At 33.9% G+C, this 24,297-nt stretch overlaps 1 protein-coding gene and 1 long non-coding RNA gene across 2 annotated transcripts in view; both read right to left on the bottom strand.

Annotated features, from left to right (window-relative positions):
* Positions 1 to 17,984, bottom strand: part of Picot (putative inorganic phosphate cotransporter protein picot) — a 43,520-nt gene extending 25,536 nt beyond the window's left edge. The window contains exon 1 of the mRNA XM_077420825.1: positions 17,760 to 17,984. Coding sequence (XP_077276951.1) covers positions 17,760 to 17,850 — 91 coding nt within the window. The 5' untranslated portion in view covers positions 17,851 to 17,984. The remainder of the gene's footprint in view (positions 1 to 17,759) is intronic.
* Positions 17,985 to 18,021: 37 nt separating this feature from the next.
* The window catches only part of LOC143905403 (uncharacterized), a 147,519-nt gene continuing 141,243 nt past the window's right edge, over positions 18,022 to 24,297 (bottom strand). Inside the window, exon 3 of the long non-coding RNA XR_013259182.1 lies at positions 18,022 to 18,166. This is a non-coding gene — a long non-coding RNA (uncharacterized LOC143905403). The remainder of the gene's footprint in view (positions 18,167 to 24,297) is intronic.

Raw genomic sequence — 24,297 nt, 5'->3', positions numbered from 1 at the left:
GGAAGAACGCGGATTAGATAAGCGATCGGATCGATGATGATGGGAACGAAACAATCAGTTCGCGGGGCAAATTTTTGCAGTTGTTGATGCAACAACTATTTTGACTATTTAGAAATACAAAGACAGAAACAAACGCGCTCGGCAAGCTCCGACATTAGGACTGCGATCGATTCTCGACCGTGTCCACAATCGCGTCGAATTGCGTCGAAGGATCATCGACGATCCGACGATGTTTCATTCACGCATTCCGAAGAGAGCTTTATTTTGAGAACTCGACTGTCTGATACCGATTTCGAGATACTTCGTCACGTTCCGATGTGCGATTTCCAACGATTAACGATCGGAGGCTCTTCCGTTTACAAATGTCATTCGCGATATCAATAATAGCGATATCGCGAATAATCCTCCGGTATATTTATCCTTATCTCGCGAAGAACCAACTCGTAAACGCCAATATTAATATTAATATTAAACTTACATTGATAACGCAGGCTGCACAAAACTTTCCGATATTATATTATACCCGGGAAAACAATTTTTCATGTATAATATAATTATATATAAAATATGTCTATATATATACGTTTTTTCTCATGTATAATTTCTGTTCGTAAGAAAAATAATAAGCAGAATAATTGTAAAATAATTAGAAAAATAACTTCTAGATTAATTTTTTACAAAATATCAAATTGTGATTAGATTATACAATATTATATATATAATCATATTTTATATACGATGATATTATATTTATATATGATTACTTATGGGCAATTTTTCATCCAATTTTGTCAAACTTTGTTTTTTTAAAAAAGGAACAATGCAAAAATTATCCTTTAAATTATTTTTTAATATTTCTTACTATTTTTTTTTTTGAACATATTTTTTACGTAATTATAAATAAACAAATTTTTCCCAGGTATAGTTCTTGAAGATACTTTTCAAGGAAATGTCTTCCATTCCGATGAAACGATCATTACAAGTAAATGATAATTAACAAGATAAAAGATGGAAAATATTGGCGGGCCAACGGGGGTCAGTCGAAGCATCTGCGTCTGCATCAGGGAATTCCGATTTGGGATTACGAACGAAGTAACCAAGCGTAGGAGAGACAGGCATGCGGGATTTTCCATAGTGGAAATTGTGAAGACGTAACGAGCAAATATTTGTCTGGCTCTTGGATTCCGGCCGTCTGTCGCCTGTCGCCGTCGTTCTTCGCAAAGAGTATACCCCCCCTGAATGTAAGACAGAGCTGATTTGTAGCTTGTTGCGTTGTGCATGCGAATCGTCGTCGTCGTCATCGTCGTCGTCATCGTCGTCGTCGTCGCGTCGTCGTCGTCGCGTCGTCTTCTCTGCCTATAATTGATTTGATTGCCACATATGTAGCGTTCAAAGCTATATCGGTGCAGGAATGTGCGATTCGCGCAAATCAAAGGGGAAGGAAATCGCGGACTGTCGCCGGGCGCGTAACACATCTCCTCTAATCAAGCGTTAAGTAATTGAGGTTTAAGCCGAGTCGAACGTTAATTAGCATGTTATCTCAACCCATCTCTCTCACTGACCTCTCTCTCAAATCGGGACTGTAAACAGAATAGTCTTCCGACAGAACGCGGTCAGCGTTACACGCGGTAGATTATTATTGAAAAAGATCAAAGATTATCATCGCTGTCTTGAAAAATCGAGGCATTAAAAATTGTACCAAACTGCACGGCTAAACATAAATTTCTATAAATTCATATACAAAATCCGTTTACTTAATTTCTTAACTCAAACCTCATTTTCGAAACTTATACAGAAATTTAGATTTATTTAATTCTGTTTACTCGATTTAAGGGGCACTTTTAAAGAGATAACGAGTTTAAAAAATCAATGTTTTGTATCATCTAAAAATTCAATTATTAAAGAATACATTTCTAAAGCTTTATTTCAAACTTCAAAAAAATAATGAAATTGTGAAAGATCTTCGAGAACGCTTTAGGTATTATACTCAAGTAGGTATATCAGCAGGCGGTATCCATTCGGGACACAAAGTGTTGAAAAGGAAGGTTATGACACCCATAAATCAAGTTGAGAAAAGAATATGGGTAGAGGTACAATAAACTTCGAAAAGTTTGGCGACAGGACCTATGTTAACAGCAGATTTAGAGTAAGTAAACTGACAGGCTATTATACGTACAGATTGCTACATACAGACATAAAGAGTTAATTAAATGTATATGTATAATGCAATTTGTATAACTTATTATCATAACTGTGATAAAGTCCACTGATAAAAATCTGCTGCATTATTATTGTTAGAAAAAAAATTATTGTTAGATATTAGATAGGTTTATACACATTGAGGAACTACATTCATATATGCAAGAGATTTTTAGAATATTTCTTAAAACCTATATACTCATATGAGAATATAACAAAACCCGAAAAATCAGAAAAATATGTTAGTGGTTCTAATCAACCTCATCCAAAAATTAATTTTTTATTTTTCTGAATTTATTGCTTAAAATATATATTTTTAATTCATAAAAACAAACAGTTCCAATATAAATTATTACCAGAGCATAACTATACATGCTAAAGGCAATTCAATTTTTTGATCCGATCACCCTGATGTTCCCCCTTTAATTTCCAAATTCAAAGCTAAGTTTAATCCGAGATCGTATTTGACGAAACCAACTAACAAAATAACGTTGAAAGCTGTATAGTATATATACGAGATAATTCGCAGGTAAACGAAACAGCACCATGGTTTCACTGTTTATTCGCGATTCGTACACATATCGTACACGTGTCAATTCTTTAAAATTAAATACACAGATGCAACGCAAGTGTGTTCTCGCATGCCGAAGCGACATATGGAGGATTGGACGTATATAGAAAAATCTGCCGATACTAATAAATAATTCATTACTTTTATCGGGCAGCCGAGTTTATCGGGGGCCCTCTATAGCGCCGTCTTCTTATCAAACAAGCCGCGTATATGTGCGCGAATTGTAATCTATACGAGAGACGCGCTTGCACTCCCAACCGCGGATCGAACCGAACCGTCGTGCGTCATCGCGCCGATCACGTTTCCGACCATTCGAAAGACGTCGACTGCGACAATTATCAGGCGTGTGCCTGCGCGATCGAGCCGTGTAAATTCCGAAGGAGAGCGCACGCACTGCAGGTTTCCCTCCTGCAAATTTTTCAAATTTAACTTTTTCTCGCGGCGAGACACCTTCCACGAGATCGGAGGGTCGTTGAGCGTGCAACGATTGCGCAATCGATGACTTGTTCGGCGATCGTGACGCAGCACATTCTCCCGTGTTTCCGAACTGCATTGTACGATTTTGTGTTGCGCGGACGTGCAGGGAATCGCGATTACACGAGCACAATGAGCGATTGTGTATATCGGGCGTGACAAACAAAGCACGATAGAAATTAAATACGTACGCGATGTACGGCTGATTAAAAATACCTACAAGATCCAACTTTGGATATAATCCAATTTCTACTTTTATGCCATTCGCATATCGACAAATTGCGAATTGCGACAAATATACATAAAAATAAATATGTTGCGAACGGTCTGTTTGATCACGAAAAATCGAAAACGAGGTATGCCGACGGATTTTAATTTTTTTTAATTTTAATTTTACTAAAATTAAATAAAAATATAAATATTGTAGAGATTACAAGTACTAGATAATATTCGACATTGATCGCAATTAATTTAATTACGTGATGAATTAATTAACAAGCGAATCAGCAGCACATGATGGATAATACAGGTATCATGTATATTATTGATGACCAGATTTATGTCGATAAAGAAGACGCAATATCTACTGTGGATACATTCTCATCTGCAGTTAATTATTCATCATATAGGCGGGTATATGAGCATCAGTTTCTCTTGCAAGTAAAGTAGGTACCTGCAATAAAAGTGTCTCCAAAGATAAAGTAGAATTGAAAGGAATTTTTATACCGAGATTGTTCTAACAAATGTAAAAAAATTATAAAATAAACTCTACGTGTCTAAAAACTAAAAACACGCGATATTTTAAAATAATCTTTAATAATAAATTTTAATCTTCTTAAGTAATAAATAACTATTAGTATTACTTATATATTATTATTATATTCCTGTTTAAATAATTATTGATTGTATTTTTACATAATTAAAAAATCTTTATAATATAACAGACTCAATGTGAATGCTTTAGTGGAACTTTAAGTTGAGAGAGACGGGCTAAATAAGAGTCAAGCGCTGTTGATGGTGCGCAGAGATGTAACTAAATCCTTTTATTTTTAAAATAATTAAAACTATTTGAAATATTTGAAAATAAAAGGATCGAGTTACATCTCTCTGATGCACACCATCAACAGCGCTTGGCTCTTATTTAGCCCGTCTCTCTCAACTTGAATGTAATAAACGTTATTTTATTTTTTTCTTTAATTTTTAATCCTTTAAATAATGCTGAATCTCTAATAAAATGCTGAAGTCTCGACGCTTGTGAAAACGCAAATACAAGAAGTATCGCTCCGTGAACGGAGATTGCTAATAAAAGAAAAGAAAGATTTTCACATTTAACGTAGAAATCTCTGTTCGTGGAGCGGCGCTTCCCGCGCAGAATTATACTAAAAATATAGAAGTAGGATGTCGACAATTTTGTGATTACTCGCTCTTACGCGAATGTAACACGCGGACGGCTAAACGCGGCCTTTACATTATTTAATATACCCCGACGACGATTGCACCATACTCGGGCTTAAATGCCTTAAAGTTTCGAAACGTCAACAGGAAACGCAAAAGCCCTCAAATCCATTATCCACTATGGTTAAGTGGAAAATAACGTGACGGCCACGTCACGAGGAAGGCGTCCACAAAGCGCAACAGGAAGCTGAAGAGCAGGCGAAATCCCTTCGTCTTATATGTTTGGTTTTTAAGTTTCGTTTCTTATAAATATGAAAAATGACTATTTTAGAATATATTATCTCCCCAAATTATTTCTCATTGCTTCTTTATATTAAAAGTTATCGAAATTATCTTAATAGTAAAAAATCTTTCGACATTTTCTGACAATTGTGTATAATGTAAAGATTAATTTCTCTTATATTAAGAGTCGCTCAATAGCAAAAAAAAACATTTCTAAGCATCTAAATAGTTCTATTCGTCCTTTTTTTAGAACAAAATGTTGCGCGCGGAACGCGAACAAGGAAACGAGCCGCTTTGAGAAACGGAAGGGACGCATAATTTGCTGCTATAATATAAATCTCGAATAATTTCGCGAACAGTAAACAAATCGTAATTTGTTTGCATGATGAATTTTATCCATTTCCATGTAGACAATTCATTAACTACACAAACGATTCGTGTCAAGGCGCGACATCAATATAATTCGTCATATACTGTATCCGCGATCCTTGCGCGAGGTCGAACCCGAGGGCGCGGCTTGAGTTTCCAGAGAATTCGTCCTTGCCTTTCGAATACAAAGCAACTTAATTGCTCATGAAATAGTCCGAATATATTTATCTACTATCTATACATTCGTCCCTCGATTTTACGTGAACTATTCGTTCCACGTGGTTTTTCTTTTACGCGGTTGAGAATCGCGTGTAAATGGAGTCTGCCATAAGTACAAAAAAGAAAAGAAAATGCGTAAGAGAAAAGCCTGGTGTATGCCGTAAAAATATTTATTTCACATTTATTTTACTTTATTTACGCAAAGTGCAAAAAAATTAATTTGTTTTTACTTGTATACGAATAAGCTTAATGTGCACTCCACAAGTCTGCCAAAAAAGGTGAGAATAATGTAATAAGTACAATCAAGTAAGAACTTTTAGCTCATTGATATCTGTAATAATTAAAAAAAAAAAATACTATAGAAATATATATTTTCTGATCCCGTAAAACTGACCTTGTATAAAAAGTATCGCGTAAACGGGGAGAAATTATTTACTGACAATAAAAAAGAATAGCATATAAAAAGTACTGTGTAAATCGAGGGATGAATGTGTGTATATACCTAATAATACACAGTGTGTTTGGTTTAAGTGTATACTCAATTATTTTTTAAAATAGTTATAAAAAGATTTTTCGAATAAAATTAATAGTTATAACTATATTAACAATTATAACAAGATTTTTCGAATGAAAGTTTTTTTTGTTTGAGAAGATCTATATAATGATATAAGTAAGTTAAACAAATGTTTTTTAACAACACAAATGACAATTATTGCACATTATTGAATTTGTCATAAAATACCTTATGCAATTGTTATAAAATAGATATAGGAACGAGAAGAGCATTATTTAATTACAATAGTATTTAACAAATAAACAATCAATATAGTAGATTTCAATTCAAAAAAGTTTTAAAATCACAAAAAGTAAATGTCCATTAAATTTCTTCATTTCCTTTATTCTCTTTCGTGAAGTGGTAAAATTTTCATTCACGGAAATTTCACTTTGCGCGAAGATATATCACACTTTCTTCCGTAGTACACTTTAAGAAACGTACATCCCAAACTAACTTGCGACCGCAAAAAAAGACAAACCGCAACGTTCGGAAGTGTAATCAGATGTACCGAGGACTGCGAAACAACATAGAGTTTCGACAGGCGCTTTCTACTTTCATTTTCCATGGCTCCGACAGTATTAAACGCGACTTGCACGGTTCTAAACAACCCCGAGTACTTTCAGCAACTAAGGCCCTGGTTTCACAAGTGTCGATTAACTTTTAACTTTAGATTAACTCATTCTTCGTCTCTTTCTAACGTCCCCCTTAGAAAAAGGGACGAAGATTGAGTTAATCTAAGCCTAGGTTAAAAGTTAACCGACACTTGTGAAACTGGGTTTAAATTACGTCGTTAAAAAAACTCGCAACGTATTATACGCATTCCGCTGATTAACGTTAATACGTTTCCTTTTACGTAAGCACGATTTATCGGTGGAAAATACATTGGTAAATATTAATATCCCAATCGATTGATAACAATGATTGATCGGGTATCAACTTTCACTGGATTGAAGTGAATTTGAGATTTTAAGCGAAGCACATGATTGTAATTGAGATTTGTACGGATTGAGACAATTGTGTGTATCAGACTCGCTATAAATGCAATTATTTTCTCAAAATATCAAAGATAAAATTTTTACGATGATTTTTATTACAATCTGATTATTCAATTGAAAGATTAAAATGTCACGAATAAAATGATGAAGGTAAAAACAACAAATCTGACGCGTAAATTTAGATTCACCTCTTTCTCTCGTAATGCGACTGGCTTGTGTAATTACTTAATGACGTAAAACTACTAATCATTTGTCTGATTGTATCGCTTTGTCATTTTTAGTTAGACATACTGACCGATAAGCTACCGCGCGTTCAACGAATGTTACAATGATACGAATAAGTTTATCAAACCTTTTCAAATTATTTTTAAAGAGCTCCTTCGCCAAATAATCGCGCAATGTTGCTGCTTCATCGCGTATGTCGCAACAACAAGTCGCAAATCCGCTTCATCTTGATAAAATATCGCTTTGATACCGCGACACGATAACTATCAATGCAAACCAACCCTATTCTTTTTGAAGAGATTAAATCATTGTGTGATTTCTGGCATGATTGCGAGATAAAATTTCAAAAATAATTTCAACAATATTGTCTTTTCGATGATGATTGTCTTAATAATATTGTAATTAATAATATCTTTAAAATATTTCGCGATTAATATAATATAACAGTTTTTGGAGGATGAATTAATTATGGAAAATTTGTCGTTTCTACACCGAAGTAAAATTTGTTTTAATATCTAATTTCTTTTCTTTTTTCTTATTTTGTAAACAGAACGATATCAGGTTGTCTCTGCTATCTATCACGTCAAAAATTGAAAGTTACCCTTTATATATATTTCTTTAATAATAAATACTAAATGAATAATGTACGATATGAAAAATTTAATCTATTTAAATAAAAACCATCTGAGAGAGAGAGAGAGAGAGAACTCGAAAGATACAATAATTTTGAACCTAACTAAATATGCAATATAAAAAATTCTATAATTTATTAATAATCAAGTCACAGATATAACCAAACACTATCAATAGCCGATTATTCATCAAATTGATTAACCGAGTGTAATCCCGAATGCAATGGAAAAACACACCGGTTATGCGTAATCGATCGATACTATACATCAACACAAGAAGAAAAATGCCTTGTACACACGTTGCGTCAATACTGTGTGTTATTGTAAAAAAAAAAAAATACTAGTCGCGCATAATTCAATTTAAATTGCTCGAGATTACATATTCTTTAGCGAGGATTAAAATACAGTAATTCAACTATGTAATGCTTTGAATCGTTGTATCATGTAAAAATTATAATCATGTAAAAGAATCGATTTGAGATAGTTGCATAAGAGAGAAAAAAAAGCAGAATATTGATCAGTTATGTTAAAAAAACAGCTTATATAAAAAAAACTGTGGAATTTTCTTAAGAGAAAAAATAATTCACATCAATTAATAATGACACCATTGAAGAATATGCGCAAAAAATTGTGATATAAGAATTATATCGACATTGCATAATATCCGCCTAGTTGAAATGTCTAACGTCATTACTTGACATTGCGCTATGATAAGATCTCTTGAATATGTTTCGTGGTCTTGTAACAATTCGCATAAATATTCTTTTCCACGAGTGTCTCGCGGTGATACGCGACTCGTTTTAATGCGAGGAAATCTTAAAAAGTCCCTCGTCGAACAATTAAATGTTTCCTTCTTGACGATCTAAACGTGGGTTTATACTGACAGGACCACAGCACGACATACATTATTCAGCGACGTAAAACGTTTCTTAATTCTAACGATTCGTTATTCAAGGTTCGAATTCTTGGATAAAAATTAGAAAATCTCCTACGTTTGACTTCATCCGAATCGCGTTGCGAATCAGTTGTTTCGCAATTAGCGTAAACCGCAAACGAGAAGGTAATTGCTGTGCGGTGTAAACCTCGATATTAAGTATTAGAAAACATTGTTCTAAGCACGCGTATTAAAATCCTTCTCTTCATTTTCGCGACGACATAGTAATTGTTTTCCGTGCAAAAGTACGGACGAAAAACCGCAGCGTACGACAATGTACATAAGAATCTAAGAATAGTGTAATGAGTCTTGTCAATGAAATATAGCGGTAATTATACGTGACCGCAAACTTCTAATAAGCAAGTTGTTGGTGATATGTCGCAAACTTACTCCGCTTCGCGCTGTAATATTCTCGAAACACAAAAAGGAGCAGCGCAACAACTAGTTCAACGTAAAAGTTACAGTCGAGACCGGTCTCGCCCCGGTTGTTCACGCTGACGCTTGCGCCATTAATTGCAATTAATTATATAAGCCACGGCACTCGCATCGGAATAGTATCAGCGCGATGATTATATAAGTCGTTTATTACAAGTTCGTTACAAGTGCAATTAACGCGCGGCGAGGTAAACACGAACTCCATCGACACCTACTCCGTCATCAATCATGATTTGATATTCGCAACTCGTATTTTAATCAGTATATCGAAGTCGAGAATTAAACTCCAGTTATGTGGATTATTTTTAATTTGTACTACGCAGATAATTTTTTGTTTAATTTGCGATGGGTCTATCCTTAAATATAAATAATTTTTTTTTATTCAATCCGCTTATTAATTTTCTCCTTTAACTTCTAATGAGTTTATAATCAAATATAAATTCTTATTTTATTAGTAATGAAATTACGATGCACATACGTATACACGTATCTTTTGTATATATTTCTAAATAATTTTTAACATATATTTTTTAAAATAATTCTTTATTTAAACAACATAATTTTTATTTTTCGAAAACTTACTAACATAATATAAAACAAACAATTATAATAAGAAAAAATTAATCAAAGAAATGTTACCACAGCATTTAATTCAAAAGTCAAAAGATTATTTTGTATACAACATTAATTATAATTTTATCAATTTATTTTTAAAATATTTGGATTAATTAAATAGTTAATTATTTCTACATTACTCTGCTTTGTATTTTATGTTATTGCAATATTACATCTCTGAAATGTATTTATTTATAATATATTTATAAAAAATTATTTTTTTTTTAAATTAAGAAATAGATATAATTACACTTTTTATTCTATTTAAGTAGTAAAATGAGTATAATTTATATATATGTATATAATCGAATGTTCCGACTGACTCATCAACGCTCAGCCCATCAAACTCTTAAACCTAGAAACATAAAATTCGGGGAGTATATTCCTTCCATGACGTAAGCACCCACTAAGAAGGGATTTTTAGAAATTCGACTCCTAACGGGGTGAAAAGGGGTAAAATATGTGTTACCGTTGCGAAGCACGCCGGGTATCAAGCTAGTAGTAATATATTTTGTTTCAGCATATCGGTTGACAACGTACTGCAGTTGACAATCGATATAATGATTCATTAATTGGTACATGCAACAAAATAGGCCGTCTATGATAACAAAAAAAGAATACCGCGGATGGTAGATAGATAAAGCATTTATTATTCTAGACGATATATGTATAGCAGATAATACTATGACGTATAGTCGGCTGATCAGAGACGAAGATATAATAGAAATATATCTTGACAATTAAATAGAAGTATACTTAATAATTACATTACAATTTTTTTAATTGATGAAAGGTGCCAGCAGTGTTAAGTGCGTTCGTACCTTTAATAAACTAATAAAAATCCGATAAAAAAGTCTTTTATAGGTAATCAGCCTTGAAATAGTATCATATAATAATCAGAAATTTTATTGCACATTTATGTTATATAGTAAATATTTAAATTCTTTTTTATTTCAAGTTAATCTCTCTTTCGGAGAAATCTCAATTCTATTTAATTAATTCGCTTCTTTTTAATTTGTCCAATTGATTTATATGTAACATATTAGCAAAACTTGACACATCGATACATTATTCATGACGAAGACATAACCGATCTGATGCAAACGTTAGTATAGTTTCATTATTTCCGTAATTGATAATTCATTCAGTGAAAAATCTATTTATATCTATTTGCGTTCTCTAATAATCGTAGATGCAAAGTATGAATAAACATGATTTTAATTAAAGATATTTAGATATGTATAAAGCAACTAGCAGCAGAGTAACGATTCTTTAATTGCAAATTGCTAAAGCTGTTATATAATGTAACGATCTCTTCTGTAAATCTATGCGTAATTGGTATAATAATATAATGCACTAATTAAATTAATCTGTTATTATTAATTAAATGTATCAGAAACTCGCAATCGAGATTCGCACACGTGCAATTAGAGAAACGGACCGTGGCTACTTATTGTGCATGATTTTCGATATATAAGTTATAAAATTGGTTAGGGTTACCGAAAATGCAGATAAGATAACAATTTTATAGTATATGATTATATGATTCTATTGAGACGTGTAATATCTGATATAGACATATTTGTCTTGCTTAAACTAAAAAGTCAACTCTGCATTTGACGTACTTCATTAGCTCGTGACAGATAATTGAATGCAATTACGTAATAAGAAACCAAGCGCCATTTTCGTGATTTTTAGTTCCGTATTGCAAAGTGATACTTCACGTGGACAGGAGATTTTCTAAAAACGCATATATTATAATACATGGAATTGTATTTGAGGATAATTATAATTTGGTCATTATATTTGAGATAACGTTGGCGCATAAGTTTATTTCTAATGTTTCGCGACTTGCTCTAATTAAAAGGTACGATTTTGGAGTTGGTTCCGCATTGCAGAACTACGTCCAAGAAACATCTCGCAGATATAAAACAAATTCTGAAACGTAAACTGATATATATACATTTCCTGATGATAAATGTAATTTAAAGGCATACTCATTAAATCGCGTGATTCAAAATAATTTTATTGACAACCAGAAAACACAATTTTTCTTACTTTTATTAATTCCTTATAATCCGACAAATAAAAAATTTGGAAAAAAATTTAACGTTTTGCGCAGACACTTAAATATTTTGATATTATAAAAATATTGACCTTTACAATTTTTATAATAATATTACTTTAGATACATATTGTGTGTGTATGTGTCATCAATGAAATGGAATTCTGAGAAACAGACTTCAGCGAAAAAAATTTTTAAACCTCAAAGAGTAAAGCGCATAAAAGCGTATAAAGAAATAAGTGCGAGATAAATCCGAAAATGGACTAGATTCTAACGGAAACACACGCTGACACGAGAACTGGAAATATATTTTTTGCTAGATTGACTGCAATTAAATAACATTTTTATTCATAGACAGATATGTGAGTGCGCATATATTAACATTCTTATTCTCAAGGTTACGGAGACAAAAAGAAACATCGAGTTATGCTGAGTGGCAAGGAACTATAATGTTTATGAAACATTTAAAGTCTACAAAATATTGAAAATCTCGTTTTTTTAACAGAAAACAATGAATAATGAAACTTAACTTAATTAACTACTGATGCAATTATGTTGCTAAATAATGACAAAAATTCTGTAAGAATTCTATAATACAAGAACGCGCTAAAAAATCGTTTCATGACGCTGCATTTAATTTTCAAAACTCATTTTTTTCTTTTTTTTCTAGTGCTTCCCTTTAAAGTATTGTTCACGCTGAATAATTAGTAGACACGAGGAAGCCGTCAGCGTAATCACATTGCGCAATCTTATGTGGACTTATCTAATAATAAATAGTTAAGTTTGACGAGAATAATTGTTACGTATCCTATAATAATAACTCGACGTGTGACACACAATTTGTAATCTACGTTAGATAGAGTCTTTCAGAAACCACAGAAAAGCCGTTAGCTTCATTATCGAACGTGAGAGTATATCGCAACAATTTTGAGTCCTTCACTTGGCATATTTGCAATGACTGATTCATCATCGAAGAAGCTGTCGCACACACTCGATGATATGTTACACAAAGCCTTTCGAAGTTTGCAGTACTCTGTCATACCTCGCCAAGCTGCGAGTTTTACGCATTAGTGTTACACTGAAATACATTCGATACGCGATGACTTGCGCAACTAAAATGAAAGTTAAATGTTGAATATTTTCATTTACTTAAAACATAAAATAGTTAATATTTGCGCAAGTATTGCTTATTAAATTAGCGTCTTAGTTGCTTAAGATGTTAGTTCTTTTTTTCTTCTTTGTAATGGAGAGTAATATATCTTTGACACTTGATTAATGTTTGATTTTTTTTTACATTGCAATCGTCCAGTTTCAATAAAAATCAAGAGTGAATGAACGGTGTATCTATTTTCCGCGAAGATAATTAATAAATGCTACATTTTTATCGTTATTCACCGATAATTCTTTTGTGCTTGTTATCCAGATTACATAACTGATTAACTAATCGTAAATTGAGCATGTCGGATTGCTCGATTAATTAATTTCAAAAGCATTACTTCGTTTGACGCGTATGTTTAACATCTGCTCGATATTAAAATTCAGAAGACTCGCCTGGCTGGGAAAGCGCAACACCAACTCGACTTACAATGAATTAACGGTTGTCACTTTTTTCAACCACTTTCCAATTCTGATATAGCTGTCCCACTTATTTTCAATCGAAAAGAATGTAAAACGCGACTATTCCCGCGATATTATATAACGCCACGCTTTATTTTTTCTTTACACATAAGGGTAGATTTGCGAAGGAATAGAAGTAGGGGAAGCGTTAATAAGCCGATTCGGACCTTGGTTAAAAATATAAACGAGAGAGCATAAAAGAGAAGCAGAGATAAAAGTCTGTCGTATGAAATCTAATCTGGCAATCAATGAAAATCAATCAAGAATTATCTTTCCTGAACCTAATATTGATCATCTTAAATCTTTCAATAACGAATCCATCATTAAAATATTGTCATATGTAGGTAGTACATGATAGTATCAATCGCAACTGATAACGATCGTTCGAAAGGCGCATGTGATCGAGTACCTATTCTCGGGACCTTGCTGGTCGTTGCAACACGGAGAGAAAAAAAATCCGGAATTGTCTTAGCGCGAAGACATAGAAAAAAGAAGAAGTAATCGCGGGTTTTAGGAGGTTACGGAATATCGGCGTGACAGCTCAGTCGACCGCGGAAAATATCGGAAATAGAAACAAAAAGTTTCCGCGAAACTTCACATTGTTGCAATTACGTGAATCTCGCCACTCAAGCTCGTATCTCTCTCTCTCTCTCTCTCTCTCTCTCTCTCTCTCTCTCTCTCTCTCTCTCTCTCTCTCTCTCTCTCTCTCTCTCTCTCTCTCTCTCTCCCTCTCTTTTTGTTATTATTATTCATATTTCAATTACAGTTTCTCTAATCGTCACGGCTATTGTCTGTCGCCCGTCACTTCTCTATTCTTCTCACCGGAAAATGTATAAAGCCATGAACCTGCGCTAATCGCGAATATACACTTGCAAAAATATATATGTTGTTCCTGATTGCAGTATAGGGTCGTTAAATAAGATGAAATTGACCAGAAATTTATTGGATTAAATAAAAAAACATTTTTAAGTAACAATTAAATTAGTAAAATCCTTGAATCTTAACCAACGATTAAATATATAATTTAGCAATTAACTCAAAATACTAAAAAACTAAAGGCCGAAAATTCAAGAAAACAATGCTCATAAGTTCTAATTATTTTTTAATCAATTCTTAAAAAAAATTTGGATTAGAATGTTATTATTTGATAATCAACAATAAATTTTAAACAATTATGTGTTATATACATATATAAAGAGTTCTCTAAAAAGTTAATTATTATTTACACGAATGAAGGAAATTCAATAAAATTTCGTTAAAAATCCGCTTAAAAACAGTTTCTGTAATAAAATATGAACGCAAAATTTTGACTTGTATACATCTATTGTTATCTCCGTTAAAGTATACTCATTTATTATGTCGTTTGCATTCGCGATACAATTTAATCAAGTTTGCGACCAACAAGCGCATCAAAAAAACCACGGAACAAAATTAAAGTTGCATAAGGAAGCGTTTTACATTTTCACTCACATTTCCACAAACGAAACGAGAGATTGCGTAGCGAAGACGAGTTAATTAGAATCCTCGGGTAATTATCTGACAGCACAGTTTATTTCGTTCATTACGTAAAACTGCATGCCGGTGAATGCTTCAAATTCGTCGTTTCAGGCAATCCCATCAAGCGCGAGGAATGCCAACGAAATCACGTGATCTCATTGCTTCCGGGTCGGATCAGATACGCGCGAATATAGGTACATCATCAAACGAAGTGCCGCTACGGGTGATTCGCATCGATCGACTTACGTAAAATAACCGATGTAATGAGCGCGAACTCGATTTTACCATGCGCCATTGTTTGTTTTGCAAACGCGAAATACAAGGTCTCTCACACGGTATCATTAGCAATTGCGAATAATGCTCACCATTCCGTAAAATCCATCACATTAAAAAAAAACATGTGCTTACGCTCTTCTTAATTTCCATTGCAAGTATGAAAGGCTGTCCCAAACTCGTCGATTTTTATCTTAATAGATCACAGTCACATTGTTACGTCTTTACTTCAATTTGAATAATTTTTTGTTTTGATTATTGAATAACCAACGATTAAATAATTTGGCAATTATGTCAAAATACTAAAAAGATAAAGACCAAAAATTCAAAAAGACAATGCTCATAAGTTCTGATAATTTTTTAAACAATTCTTAAAAAAAAATTTGGATTAAAGTGTCATTATTTGATAATCAACATTAAATAAGTTGACAATTACTTTAAGAGAAAATTTGAAAAAAATAAAAAAATTAAGAAAAAATATCTTATAAATCTAAGCAGATAAGCTTTATTAAATTGCACCTAAAATCAATTTAGAATATATTTTTAGTTCTGGGAGCATTCCTGACCTTGTCAGTCATGACATCGTTTCTCCATATTAGTTGCGAGTTAAATAAAAATTGTAAGCAATTTAATACTTGATACATATTACGGTACGTCAGTTGCAGTATAGATGGATAATAGGTATCGAATCGTACGAATATATACCACGGTGGTTACATGAAACTGACAAAGTCACATATACGGAATTCGCGACTATGGGTCACACTGTGAAACTCGCGAGATTGTCTACCTATCGACAGAGTTAACGAACTCACTAATTAACTATTCCAACATCGTTGCTGATATTGACTTTGAAAGTGAGAGTAAGAGTTTCCAGACTACGTAGTAGATTATGATAATTAACGGAAAGATTTGATCCATCGCGTCGAAAGTGACGATAAAGTCAAAGGAATACGATCGCCTGAAGTAGCAGCCATAAATCTGTCGCCACGTGTTATTTCGTATTATTATTAGACTATCTAAAGTAGTTGTCTATATTTTATTTACGTGGCACTTGTATACAAATATATGTACATACATACAAATATATATATATATATATATATATATATATATTATTAGTTATTTATTAGACAATTAGTCGGCGCGCAGTTATTATGGTTGGAAAATATCTATTAAAATTAAAAATAATTTAACGCGAACAACTTGTTGCGTCTCTGTGCCCTTTTGTTATATATGTTTGATTTCTAATCATTTGAGCTTATCACACACACACACACACACACACACACACACACACACACACACACACACACACACACACACACACACACACACACACACACACAGGAATAAAGTAAAAAAATATATATTATATATCACACATATGTACACGAAAACAAAATTAAGTTGCTTTAATTAAACGTCGTTAATTCGACGTTACGGGCTGCCCAGAAACATAAATAGTTAATTCAATTGGATATTATTGAACTAATAAATATTTAAATTATTAAAACAATTATCTAATATTTTTTATTCATTAATATATTGATGTTGCATATCAATATATTTTATCTCAACTGACACTGATGCTGTTGATACATCATTTTGTTTCCGTGTACATTTAACAATTATATATATATATATATATATATATATATATATATATATATATATAATTATATATATATATATAATTGTTAAATATAATTTCAATATAATTTCTGCAAGTTTTGTTTTTTCTTTCAGAACAATTTTTTCCGAGTTTGGTCAATATATATTCTCCCATTTTTCCTGGCTTTTTTACACGTTAGTTAAGAAAAAGTCGCGTCCTCTTGTGTGGACGTCGAATGAAAATATATGCGCTACATTACACGGAACATAGTAATTTTGCGATAGCGTATCTACAAAGGACATCCATAAGACCGTAGGTCAAAATCGTTAAAAAGATATCGTACAACACTTTTGTCATTCCTACAGTTCCGTTCCTACCACATAAACCTACTTTTACGCAATGCATCGAAAGTCAAGTCACATCTCCGTACTACGCAATAGCTTCCAAAACGCCGGAAGCTATTTACGTTGGATAAATAACGTGTAGAAATCGTTTACACTATAGGATCAATCGATAGCAGCTCATTTAAATCGTAATTTCAACAAATTTAAATTTCGGCGCACTTACTTCAGACGCGCAAAAAGATCCCGGTACTTTTTTGGCAATAATAAAAACACAACAAAACACAAAACACAAAGTACATTCCGTGCGTTCGAAGATCGAACTCATCGAAATAACATATTTACATTTGCCTATATTTGATAGGCATACAGTATTATATATTTGGGAAGCCATGAAAAATGCACCTCAGCTGCGAGGCTAATTTGTAAAAAAAACGCTTGCTTATCTACCTTTAGGAGAAGCGGGAGCGTCCACGTCGAAGATCTCGGGTTTCTTGATCTCCGATTTCTTTCGATCCGGGGTCATCGCGTTTTCGACCATGTTGCCGGCCGCGCTGACGAATCGATCGACGAAGAAGTCTCGCTGCCAAGAAAGGTCTCCCCAAGGAAGAGGTGCTCCGTCCCGAAAATCGGCGTCGGTCCTGTTCCACGTGTGGCGCGCGGTGCGACGGTCACTCTGGCACTGTTACAAACACGGCCGAACTCGCGACACTTAGAGGCGAACACCTCGCGCATGTCGGCCAATTAGACCACGCCGTGGGAGCCCCACCGGCGCGGCGCGGCACGGCTCCCAACTCTTCTCTCCCACGCGCGGCTTTTCCTGAATCGCACCTGCCTGTCTATCAGCGAGCCACGAACTGAAAAGGCAAAACAAAACGATCAGGTATCTCTGAGAACAATAGTCCTCCGTGAAAAAGTAAAATCGTCCCGAATATAAACTGTGTCAACGATACGAGGAACGTCGAGGGAATCTGTCCCGAAGGGGGCAGATGCCTGAGATGCCAAACCAATGCGCGATACGACGCGTCGTATTTTAGACAGATGCACGGTGTGCAGAGAGCAAATATGTACAGAGCGTCTCGAGATTGTCGTTATTTCCTTTATTCGTGAATCTTTGAGCGATGCGTGAGATCAGGCTGCCTCTCTCGCAAAAAAAATGCATCTGGTATCTAATAAAAACGTGACACCTTTTAATTATAAATCAAAATTCTTCAACCATTTTCCTAAATTGCAAATTTCTTTAAACGACTTAAGTTAATTTTCTCTTAGCAAAATTGCCAGAGAAATCACAAATTATAAATCTCTATAACACAAAGTATTCTCGAGAATAAAAATGCTCAAGTTAAGATAATCTATTAAAGTATAATATACTTGAGATTAAATGCTAAAGTTACGAGACATCGATATTTTTAGAACATAAGTGTTTAGAACATAACTTGGAATAAAATTTCAAAAAATTAATTATTACAAATAATAATATATATCTTAGTCTTCAATTAATTTCAATTAGTTATTTTTCTTTTGTCAGAATATGACACGAGATACGATCGCGTTTGAGATTATAAACATGCAGAAGGAGATTTTATCCCATCAAACGTATGTCAAAAGCAAATACTAGATAAAAGATAATAAAGATAAATAAAGGTAAAGATTTGCAATATGTTTCTAGTTTTCAAAGGATAAATCATTCTTTTGAATAATATTTAAAAAAAACAGATAGTAATTTATTATCACTATTTATTATTATTATTATTATTTCATTATTTATATTCTATTAACTCACTTAATCTCGAAAATATCTAGAACATGTAGTAAAAGATTGATAACCATTTAATGACAAGTAAGTTATAGATAGATTATTAATGCAAGTCGTTCGAGTCTCTTAAGATACGGGCTGTATTTTGTAGTATAAAGATTATTAATTATTACGGATACTACACACCGTGTTCTTCAGCACGAGGAAAATAAGCGTGTCACACGTGCGCCAGCACAATTTCGAATTACCGTCCCATTATCTGTTCCACTCATTGAACGCTTTAATTAGTTTAATTGAACGCTTTCACGTACGCGATGATGTCAAGGAAAGGAATAAAGAGTAGCTCGAACGTTCAGAGATAGAGTCGATATTTTCAGCACGACTATCAGTGATAACAAAACAGCAGATATGATATTCGACTATAATCGGCTCAAAATCGACTCAAGACTATATAATACATTTCACTTAAATCAAATGCTCAAACGCACCTTTCACAAGAAATTGTGAAAGGTATTTGAGCCTAATTGTACCTAATTGAAATTATAAACAATAATTTTCAAAAATATAAGTGTAATCAAACCAAGTATTTCATTAATAATTGAATTAATTTCGATACAAAATATCTATCGTTTGCTTTTCTTAAGATAAAGCTAATATGGCTGTTAACAATTTTTCTTGCAGAGACGTTATATATACTGTCTAAAACCTGCTTTTATAATGACACTCAAAAATAGATTTTTCCAAAAATATTAGGATTAATAAAATATTATGATTAATGCTCCAGCATAAACGTAACATCAGTTAAATTGATCGAGTACTAAGGTAAATAACATAATACATAGTGTTTCTTAAGTACTGTTCAATATTTTAGGAGTTGATTTTTGAGATCATTTTATGAAGGAAAATTTATGCGAACATATGATCTCAATAAAACCTCTTTTCAGAAATACAGACTGTTAAAAATTCTATAAAATTATCATTTTTTTTCTTAGTAGTTTTTTAAAAAAGGTTTTAATAAATTAATTTTTTATATTTAACCTTTTTCCAAACTATATATATTGACATTGAATTTGGTTATTGGTATATATAAGTATATCTTTAAGTTGAATTAAGTTAACCATTTTATGTTAGTTGTACCTCAATTCTTTCAAAAACAATTAGACAAAATTCAGTTGCCAACTAAAACGCTAATTATACGTAAAAATAAAAGTAATACTTGTAGGGCCACTTCGGCCAAGCTCTGATTAATTTAATCGTTGATTAGTCCATTATAGAAATGACCAATCGCATTTTCTCATTAAGCACAGATTGACAAATGTGATTGGTCATTTCCAATGGACTAATCAACGATTAAATTAATCAGAGTTTGATCGAAGTGGCACCTTATACTCTGTTACGTACGGAAATTTTATATTTCCGACGACGCACGTTAAAAGTCTTGAACGCTTAGACGACGCACGCTATAGGCTCGGAATTCCGAGGAAACGGCCAGGGTTAGTGTAAATGTTTAGATTATCTTATCGGAGTCCGTTGAAGGGCTGGGGGCCAGATGGGCCCAAAACTACGCTTCTAGAATGTTCTAGAAGCTTCTAGAATACCTCCCCCCTTAAGACGCGTAGGAAAAAGGCGGGAATCTCGCGCGGGAGATTCCGGTCTTTTTCGGGTATAAATAGGGCGGAAAAACGCCGCGGAAAGCAGATAAGTTTTAACTCCGGTCTTGACTAGACGTAATTCTCAGACTCTCTCCTAACCTTATTCGATTTCCTACGTTCCGCTATACGCTAAGTTCGAGCATTCGCGCTCAATTCTGGGACTTATAGTCCCTACACTCTCATACCTTATAAGATCGCGCTTCACGCACAAGTTGTATTGAGATTTATAGAATAAAGGTAAGATAAGTTTAAAAAGGAACAAGTGTCAAAATCTGGAATCTCATTTCGTATTTTTAATCAATAAATCGATCACTTCTAAGATTCGACTCGCAGTTGTCGCCGACAAAGCGTGGCGATCTGTGCTGGGGCGCTGACGAAGAGTGTGGCGATCCAGTACTTTCGCTGCCGAAAGCGTGGTGATTACGGAGTTGGTTTCCAGAAAAAAGACAATAATCTCGACAAATTCCCGAAAATGAATTTGACCTCTACGCTAACGATCTGAGCGCTGACGAAGAGTGTGGCGAGCAGAGGGTGTGGCGGATTGGTTTGGAGCGCTGCCGAAGAGTGTGGCGAGCTTAAAATTCATTTTCGTGAACGCGGCTGAATGACGAAGAAAGGGGGTAGGCGCGTTCGTATTAAACGAATCAGATTCCAGATCAAGCAAGCAGTCATTTCTGATCAAGATCCTCTCCCCTTCCTCCAACAATTGCAACAACTAGAAAACGCACCCCCCCTTTAAACCTATTCCTATCGATTTCCACGTTGATTATCCTAATTATAACCAAATAAATAAAGCTGATCCTCGTTACCATACGTATAAACTCAGATATCTTTTCGGTCCCGAATAATAAATATAATAATAATATCCTTCACACGACTTGTCCAAATCCCTGGTAAATTGCTTAAATGCATTGACCAAAAAACGGACGAATTGTAACAGTCAGAACGTGACAACTCTATCTATTTATTACCTTTTTATTCTGCCCATTTATGTGAGCTGGAAAAAGAAACCTCTTTCCATTTAAAAACTATTAGGAAAAAAACTATAATTTTATAGAATTTTTAACATCTTGCATCTCTGAAACGAAGCTTTTGAGATGATTTTTTATTAACTTTTCTTCATAAAATAATCTCAAAAATCAACTCGTAGAATATTAGAAAGTAACTTAAAAAACACTCTATGTATGACATAAAAATATAGATTATTAGCAAAATTTTTTCTAAACTTATTTTTTTTCTACATCCAAGACCATTTACTGGAAATATTCAATTTTCTCAGTTTTTCACAATGTATCATCATTATAAAATTTATTTCATATTCCTATTTCATAATTCATATTGCATAATGCGAAAGATATTGAATTTTAACTAGTCGATTGCAAAACACGTAAATATCTACATGAAAATACTACTCTTCAAATACTCGCAATATCGCTTTCAGAAATCGTCTGCGAGCAACAGCAGTAATAACAAAACCGATATGCTAATCGAAACTCATATCTTTTTATTATCAATCGTGCCGCATTATAATTATCAGCCATTCTTACTATCAAACATTCTTTTATTACTAAAACGCAACTACAAGAATAATTCGTGCGGCAAAATAAGCTACCCAGCAAACACAGAATACACCTTTGATAGCAAATTGTCGCCAAGATGGCATCAAATTCATAATTTGGTGTATTCATAAAGGTGTATTCTGTGTTTGCTGGGTAACTTTGAACAGTTATAACAAACAAACATTTACATTTAAATATTATTTATACATTTACATTTACATTTAAATATTATTTCATTAAGTATTACATTTAAGTATTATATATTAAGTTATATATATTAAGTAACTGAACATTTAAGTCTGAAAAAAGAATAATATTAGTCATTTCTGAGGCGGCCATGATCGATGCCAACGTTGCGTATCGCCGAATCTACTCGTAATGCCAAGGTCGACCGGTACCGTCAAAAGGATTCACCTCGCAAATATATTTGTCTCTCGAGAAAAAAAATAGCTATTGCAATATTCCGTCCTTTGTTGACCTTCTTTGTGTTTCTCTAAATAAATTATCCACGCTGTGAAAGAATTACAAGATGATTATTGATTAATGACTTCTGTTGAAATTGCATGGCATTACTAGACACGGTCGAGACCGTCGACCTCGCGACGATACCGGATGTGATTAATCTCGCGCGATTCGATGTAGTCCAAAAATCGATCATTGCTAATCGTGGCCAGATAAATTTATTGACGTATGGAAATAAGAAGCTGAAGCTTAACATAACTTTTTGTAATTCTCTCTCTCTCTCTCTCTCTCTCTCTCTCTCTCTCTCTCTCTCTCTCTCTCTCTCTCTCTCTCTGTCTCTCTCTCTCCTGCCGCGACACTATTAAATAAATCAACAGCGGACGTATTTCAGGAACGGTATATCGATTCTAAACGAGGCATCAAGACAGTTACGTCAATATTTATCGCAAATAATTAATAATCGGAACTTATCGGACAAGAGTATCAAACAAATCAAGACGATTGATACGGCTTCCGCTGAACAGAATTAATCCAACGTGTTCTATCATATTATCTCATTCGATATAAAAATTAATTTTGTCTAATGTCGCTATGAGTCCATCGGAAAAGATACAAAGAAAGAAAATATCGCAAAGAATAATTCATTGAAGTTGTACGTTATCCATTGCTCTTTTCAGAAATGCACGGTGAAACGTGCAGGAAAACGTTATGGAAAATCACCGGTTCTACGTGCTGCCGGTTCCGCGGAAAGAACACGCACGCCGACGAGTTCGCTAAGTCGCCGGGGCAGAAATTCCGAAGCGGACACGTTTGCCGTCTCTTAACGAGAACTACTTCTCCGCACCGGGGAATCGTAACTCATTCCCCCGGCAAGAGGACTCGTTCACGAGGTAATGACTCTCGTGACACTCTCGGAGCCTCTCTTATTCGCGGCGCGGTGCGGCGCGTCATCGTCATCGTCATCCATCGGTGGGCCTCCACGAGTGACCCACAGACCCCATCACTGGCGGCCTCATTTGCGGGTCGACAAACTGGCACGACCGAGCAGCCGAGACCAAGCCGGTAGCGAGTTATGCCAATTTGTCCCTTCCACTTCCGTCAATCCCAGTTCTTAACATTGTCACCAATTCAAATGACGCGGACGATAAAGAGATTGAATACATTGTGCGTGGCGCATTTGTGATAAAGGTAGCGTGTATACGTTCTACGCGATGGAACGGCCAGCTAATTACGTAAGTGGCATTGTCGCGTTTCACATTTTGCGAATTCAAAAAAAATAAATTATTTTTCTAACGTTTACAATTGATGCGAATTGATGGACTTTAAAGATATACAATCAGTTTATGAGGATACGTCACGCAAATTAATTGCAATCACATACATAATATTATAAATGCAAATATAATATTATATAACAATGTTGCTATTTATCGAGATGTCTCGCGTTCCACGACTGCCTATCTTGGTACATCTCGAATAAAAATTATCAACAAAACCGTATACTGTGTTATATTTTTATCAACGTTACGATCGTTCCGTGATTCATGGAATAAACTTGG

This window comes from Temnothorax americanus, unplaced genomic scaffold (assembly GCF_048541705.1).
Source record: "Temnothorax americanus isolate GAGA-0224 unplaced genomic scaffold, ASM4854170v1 Scaffold60, whole genome shotgun sequence".
In the NCBI taxonomy this organism is placed as follows: domain Eukaryota; kingdom Metazoa; phylum Arthropoda; class Insecta; order Hymenoptera; family Formicidae; genus Temnothorax; species Temnothorax americanus.
The sequence above is the reverse complement of the archived record's forward strand: the minus strand, read 5'-3'. Positions and strand labels throughout refer to the sequence as shown.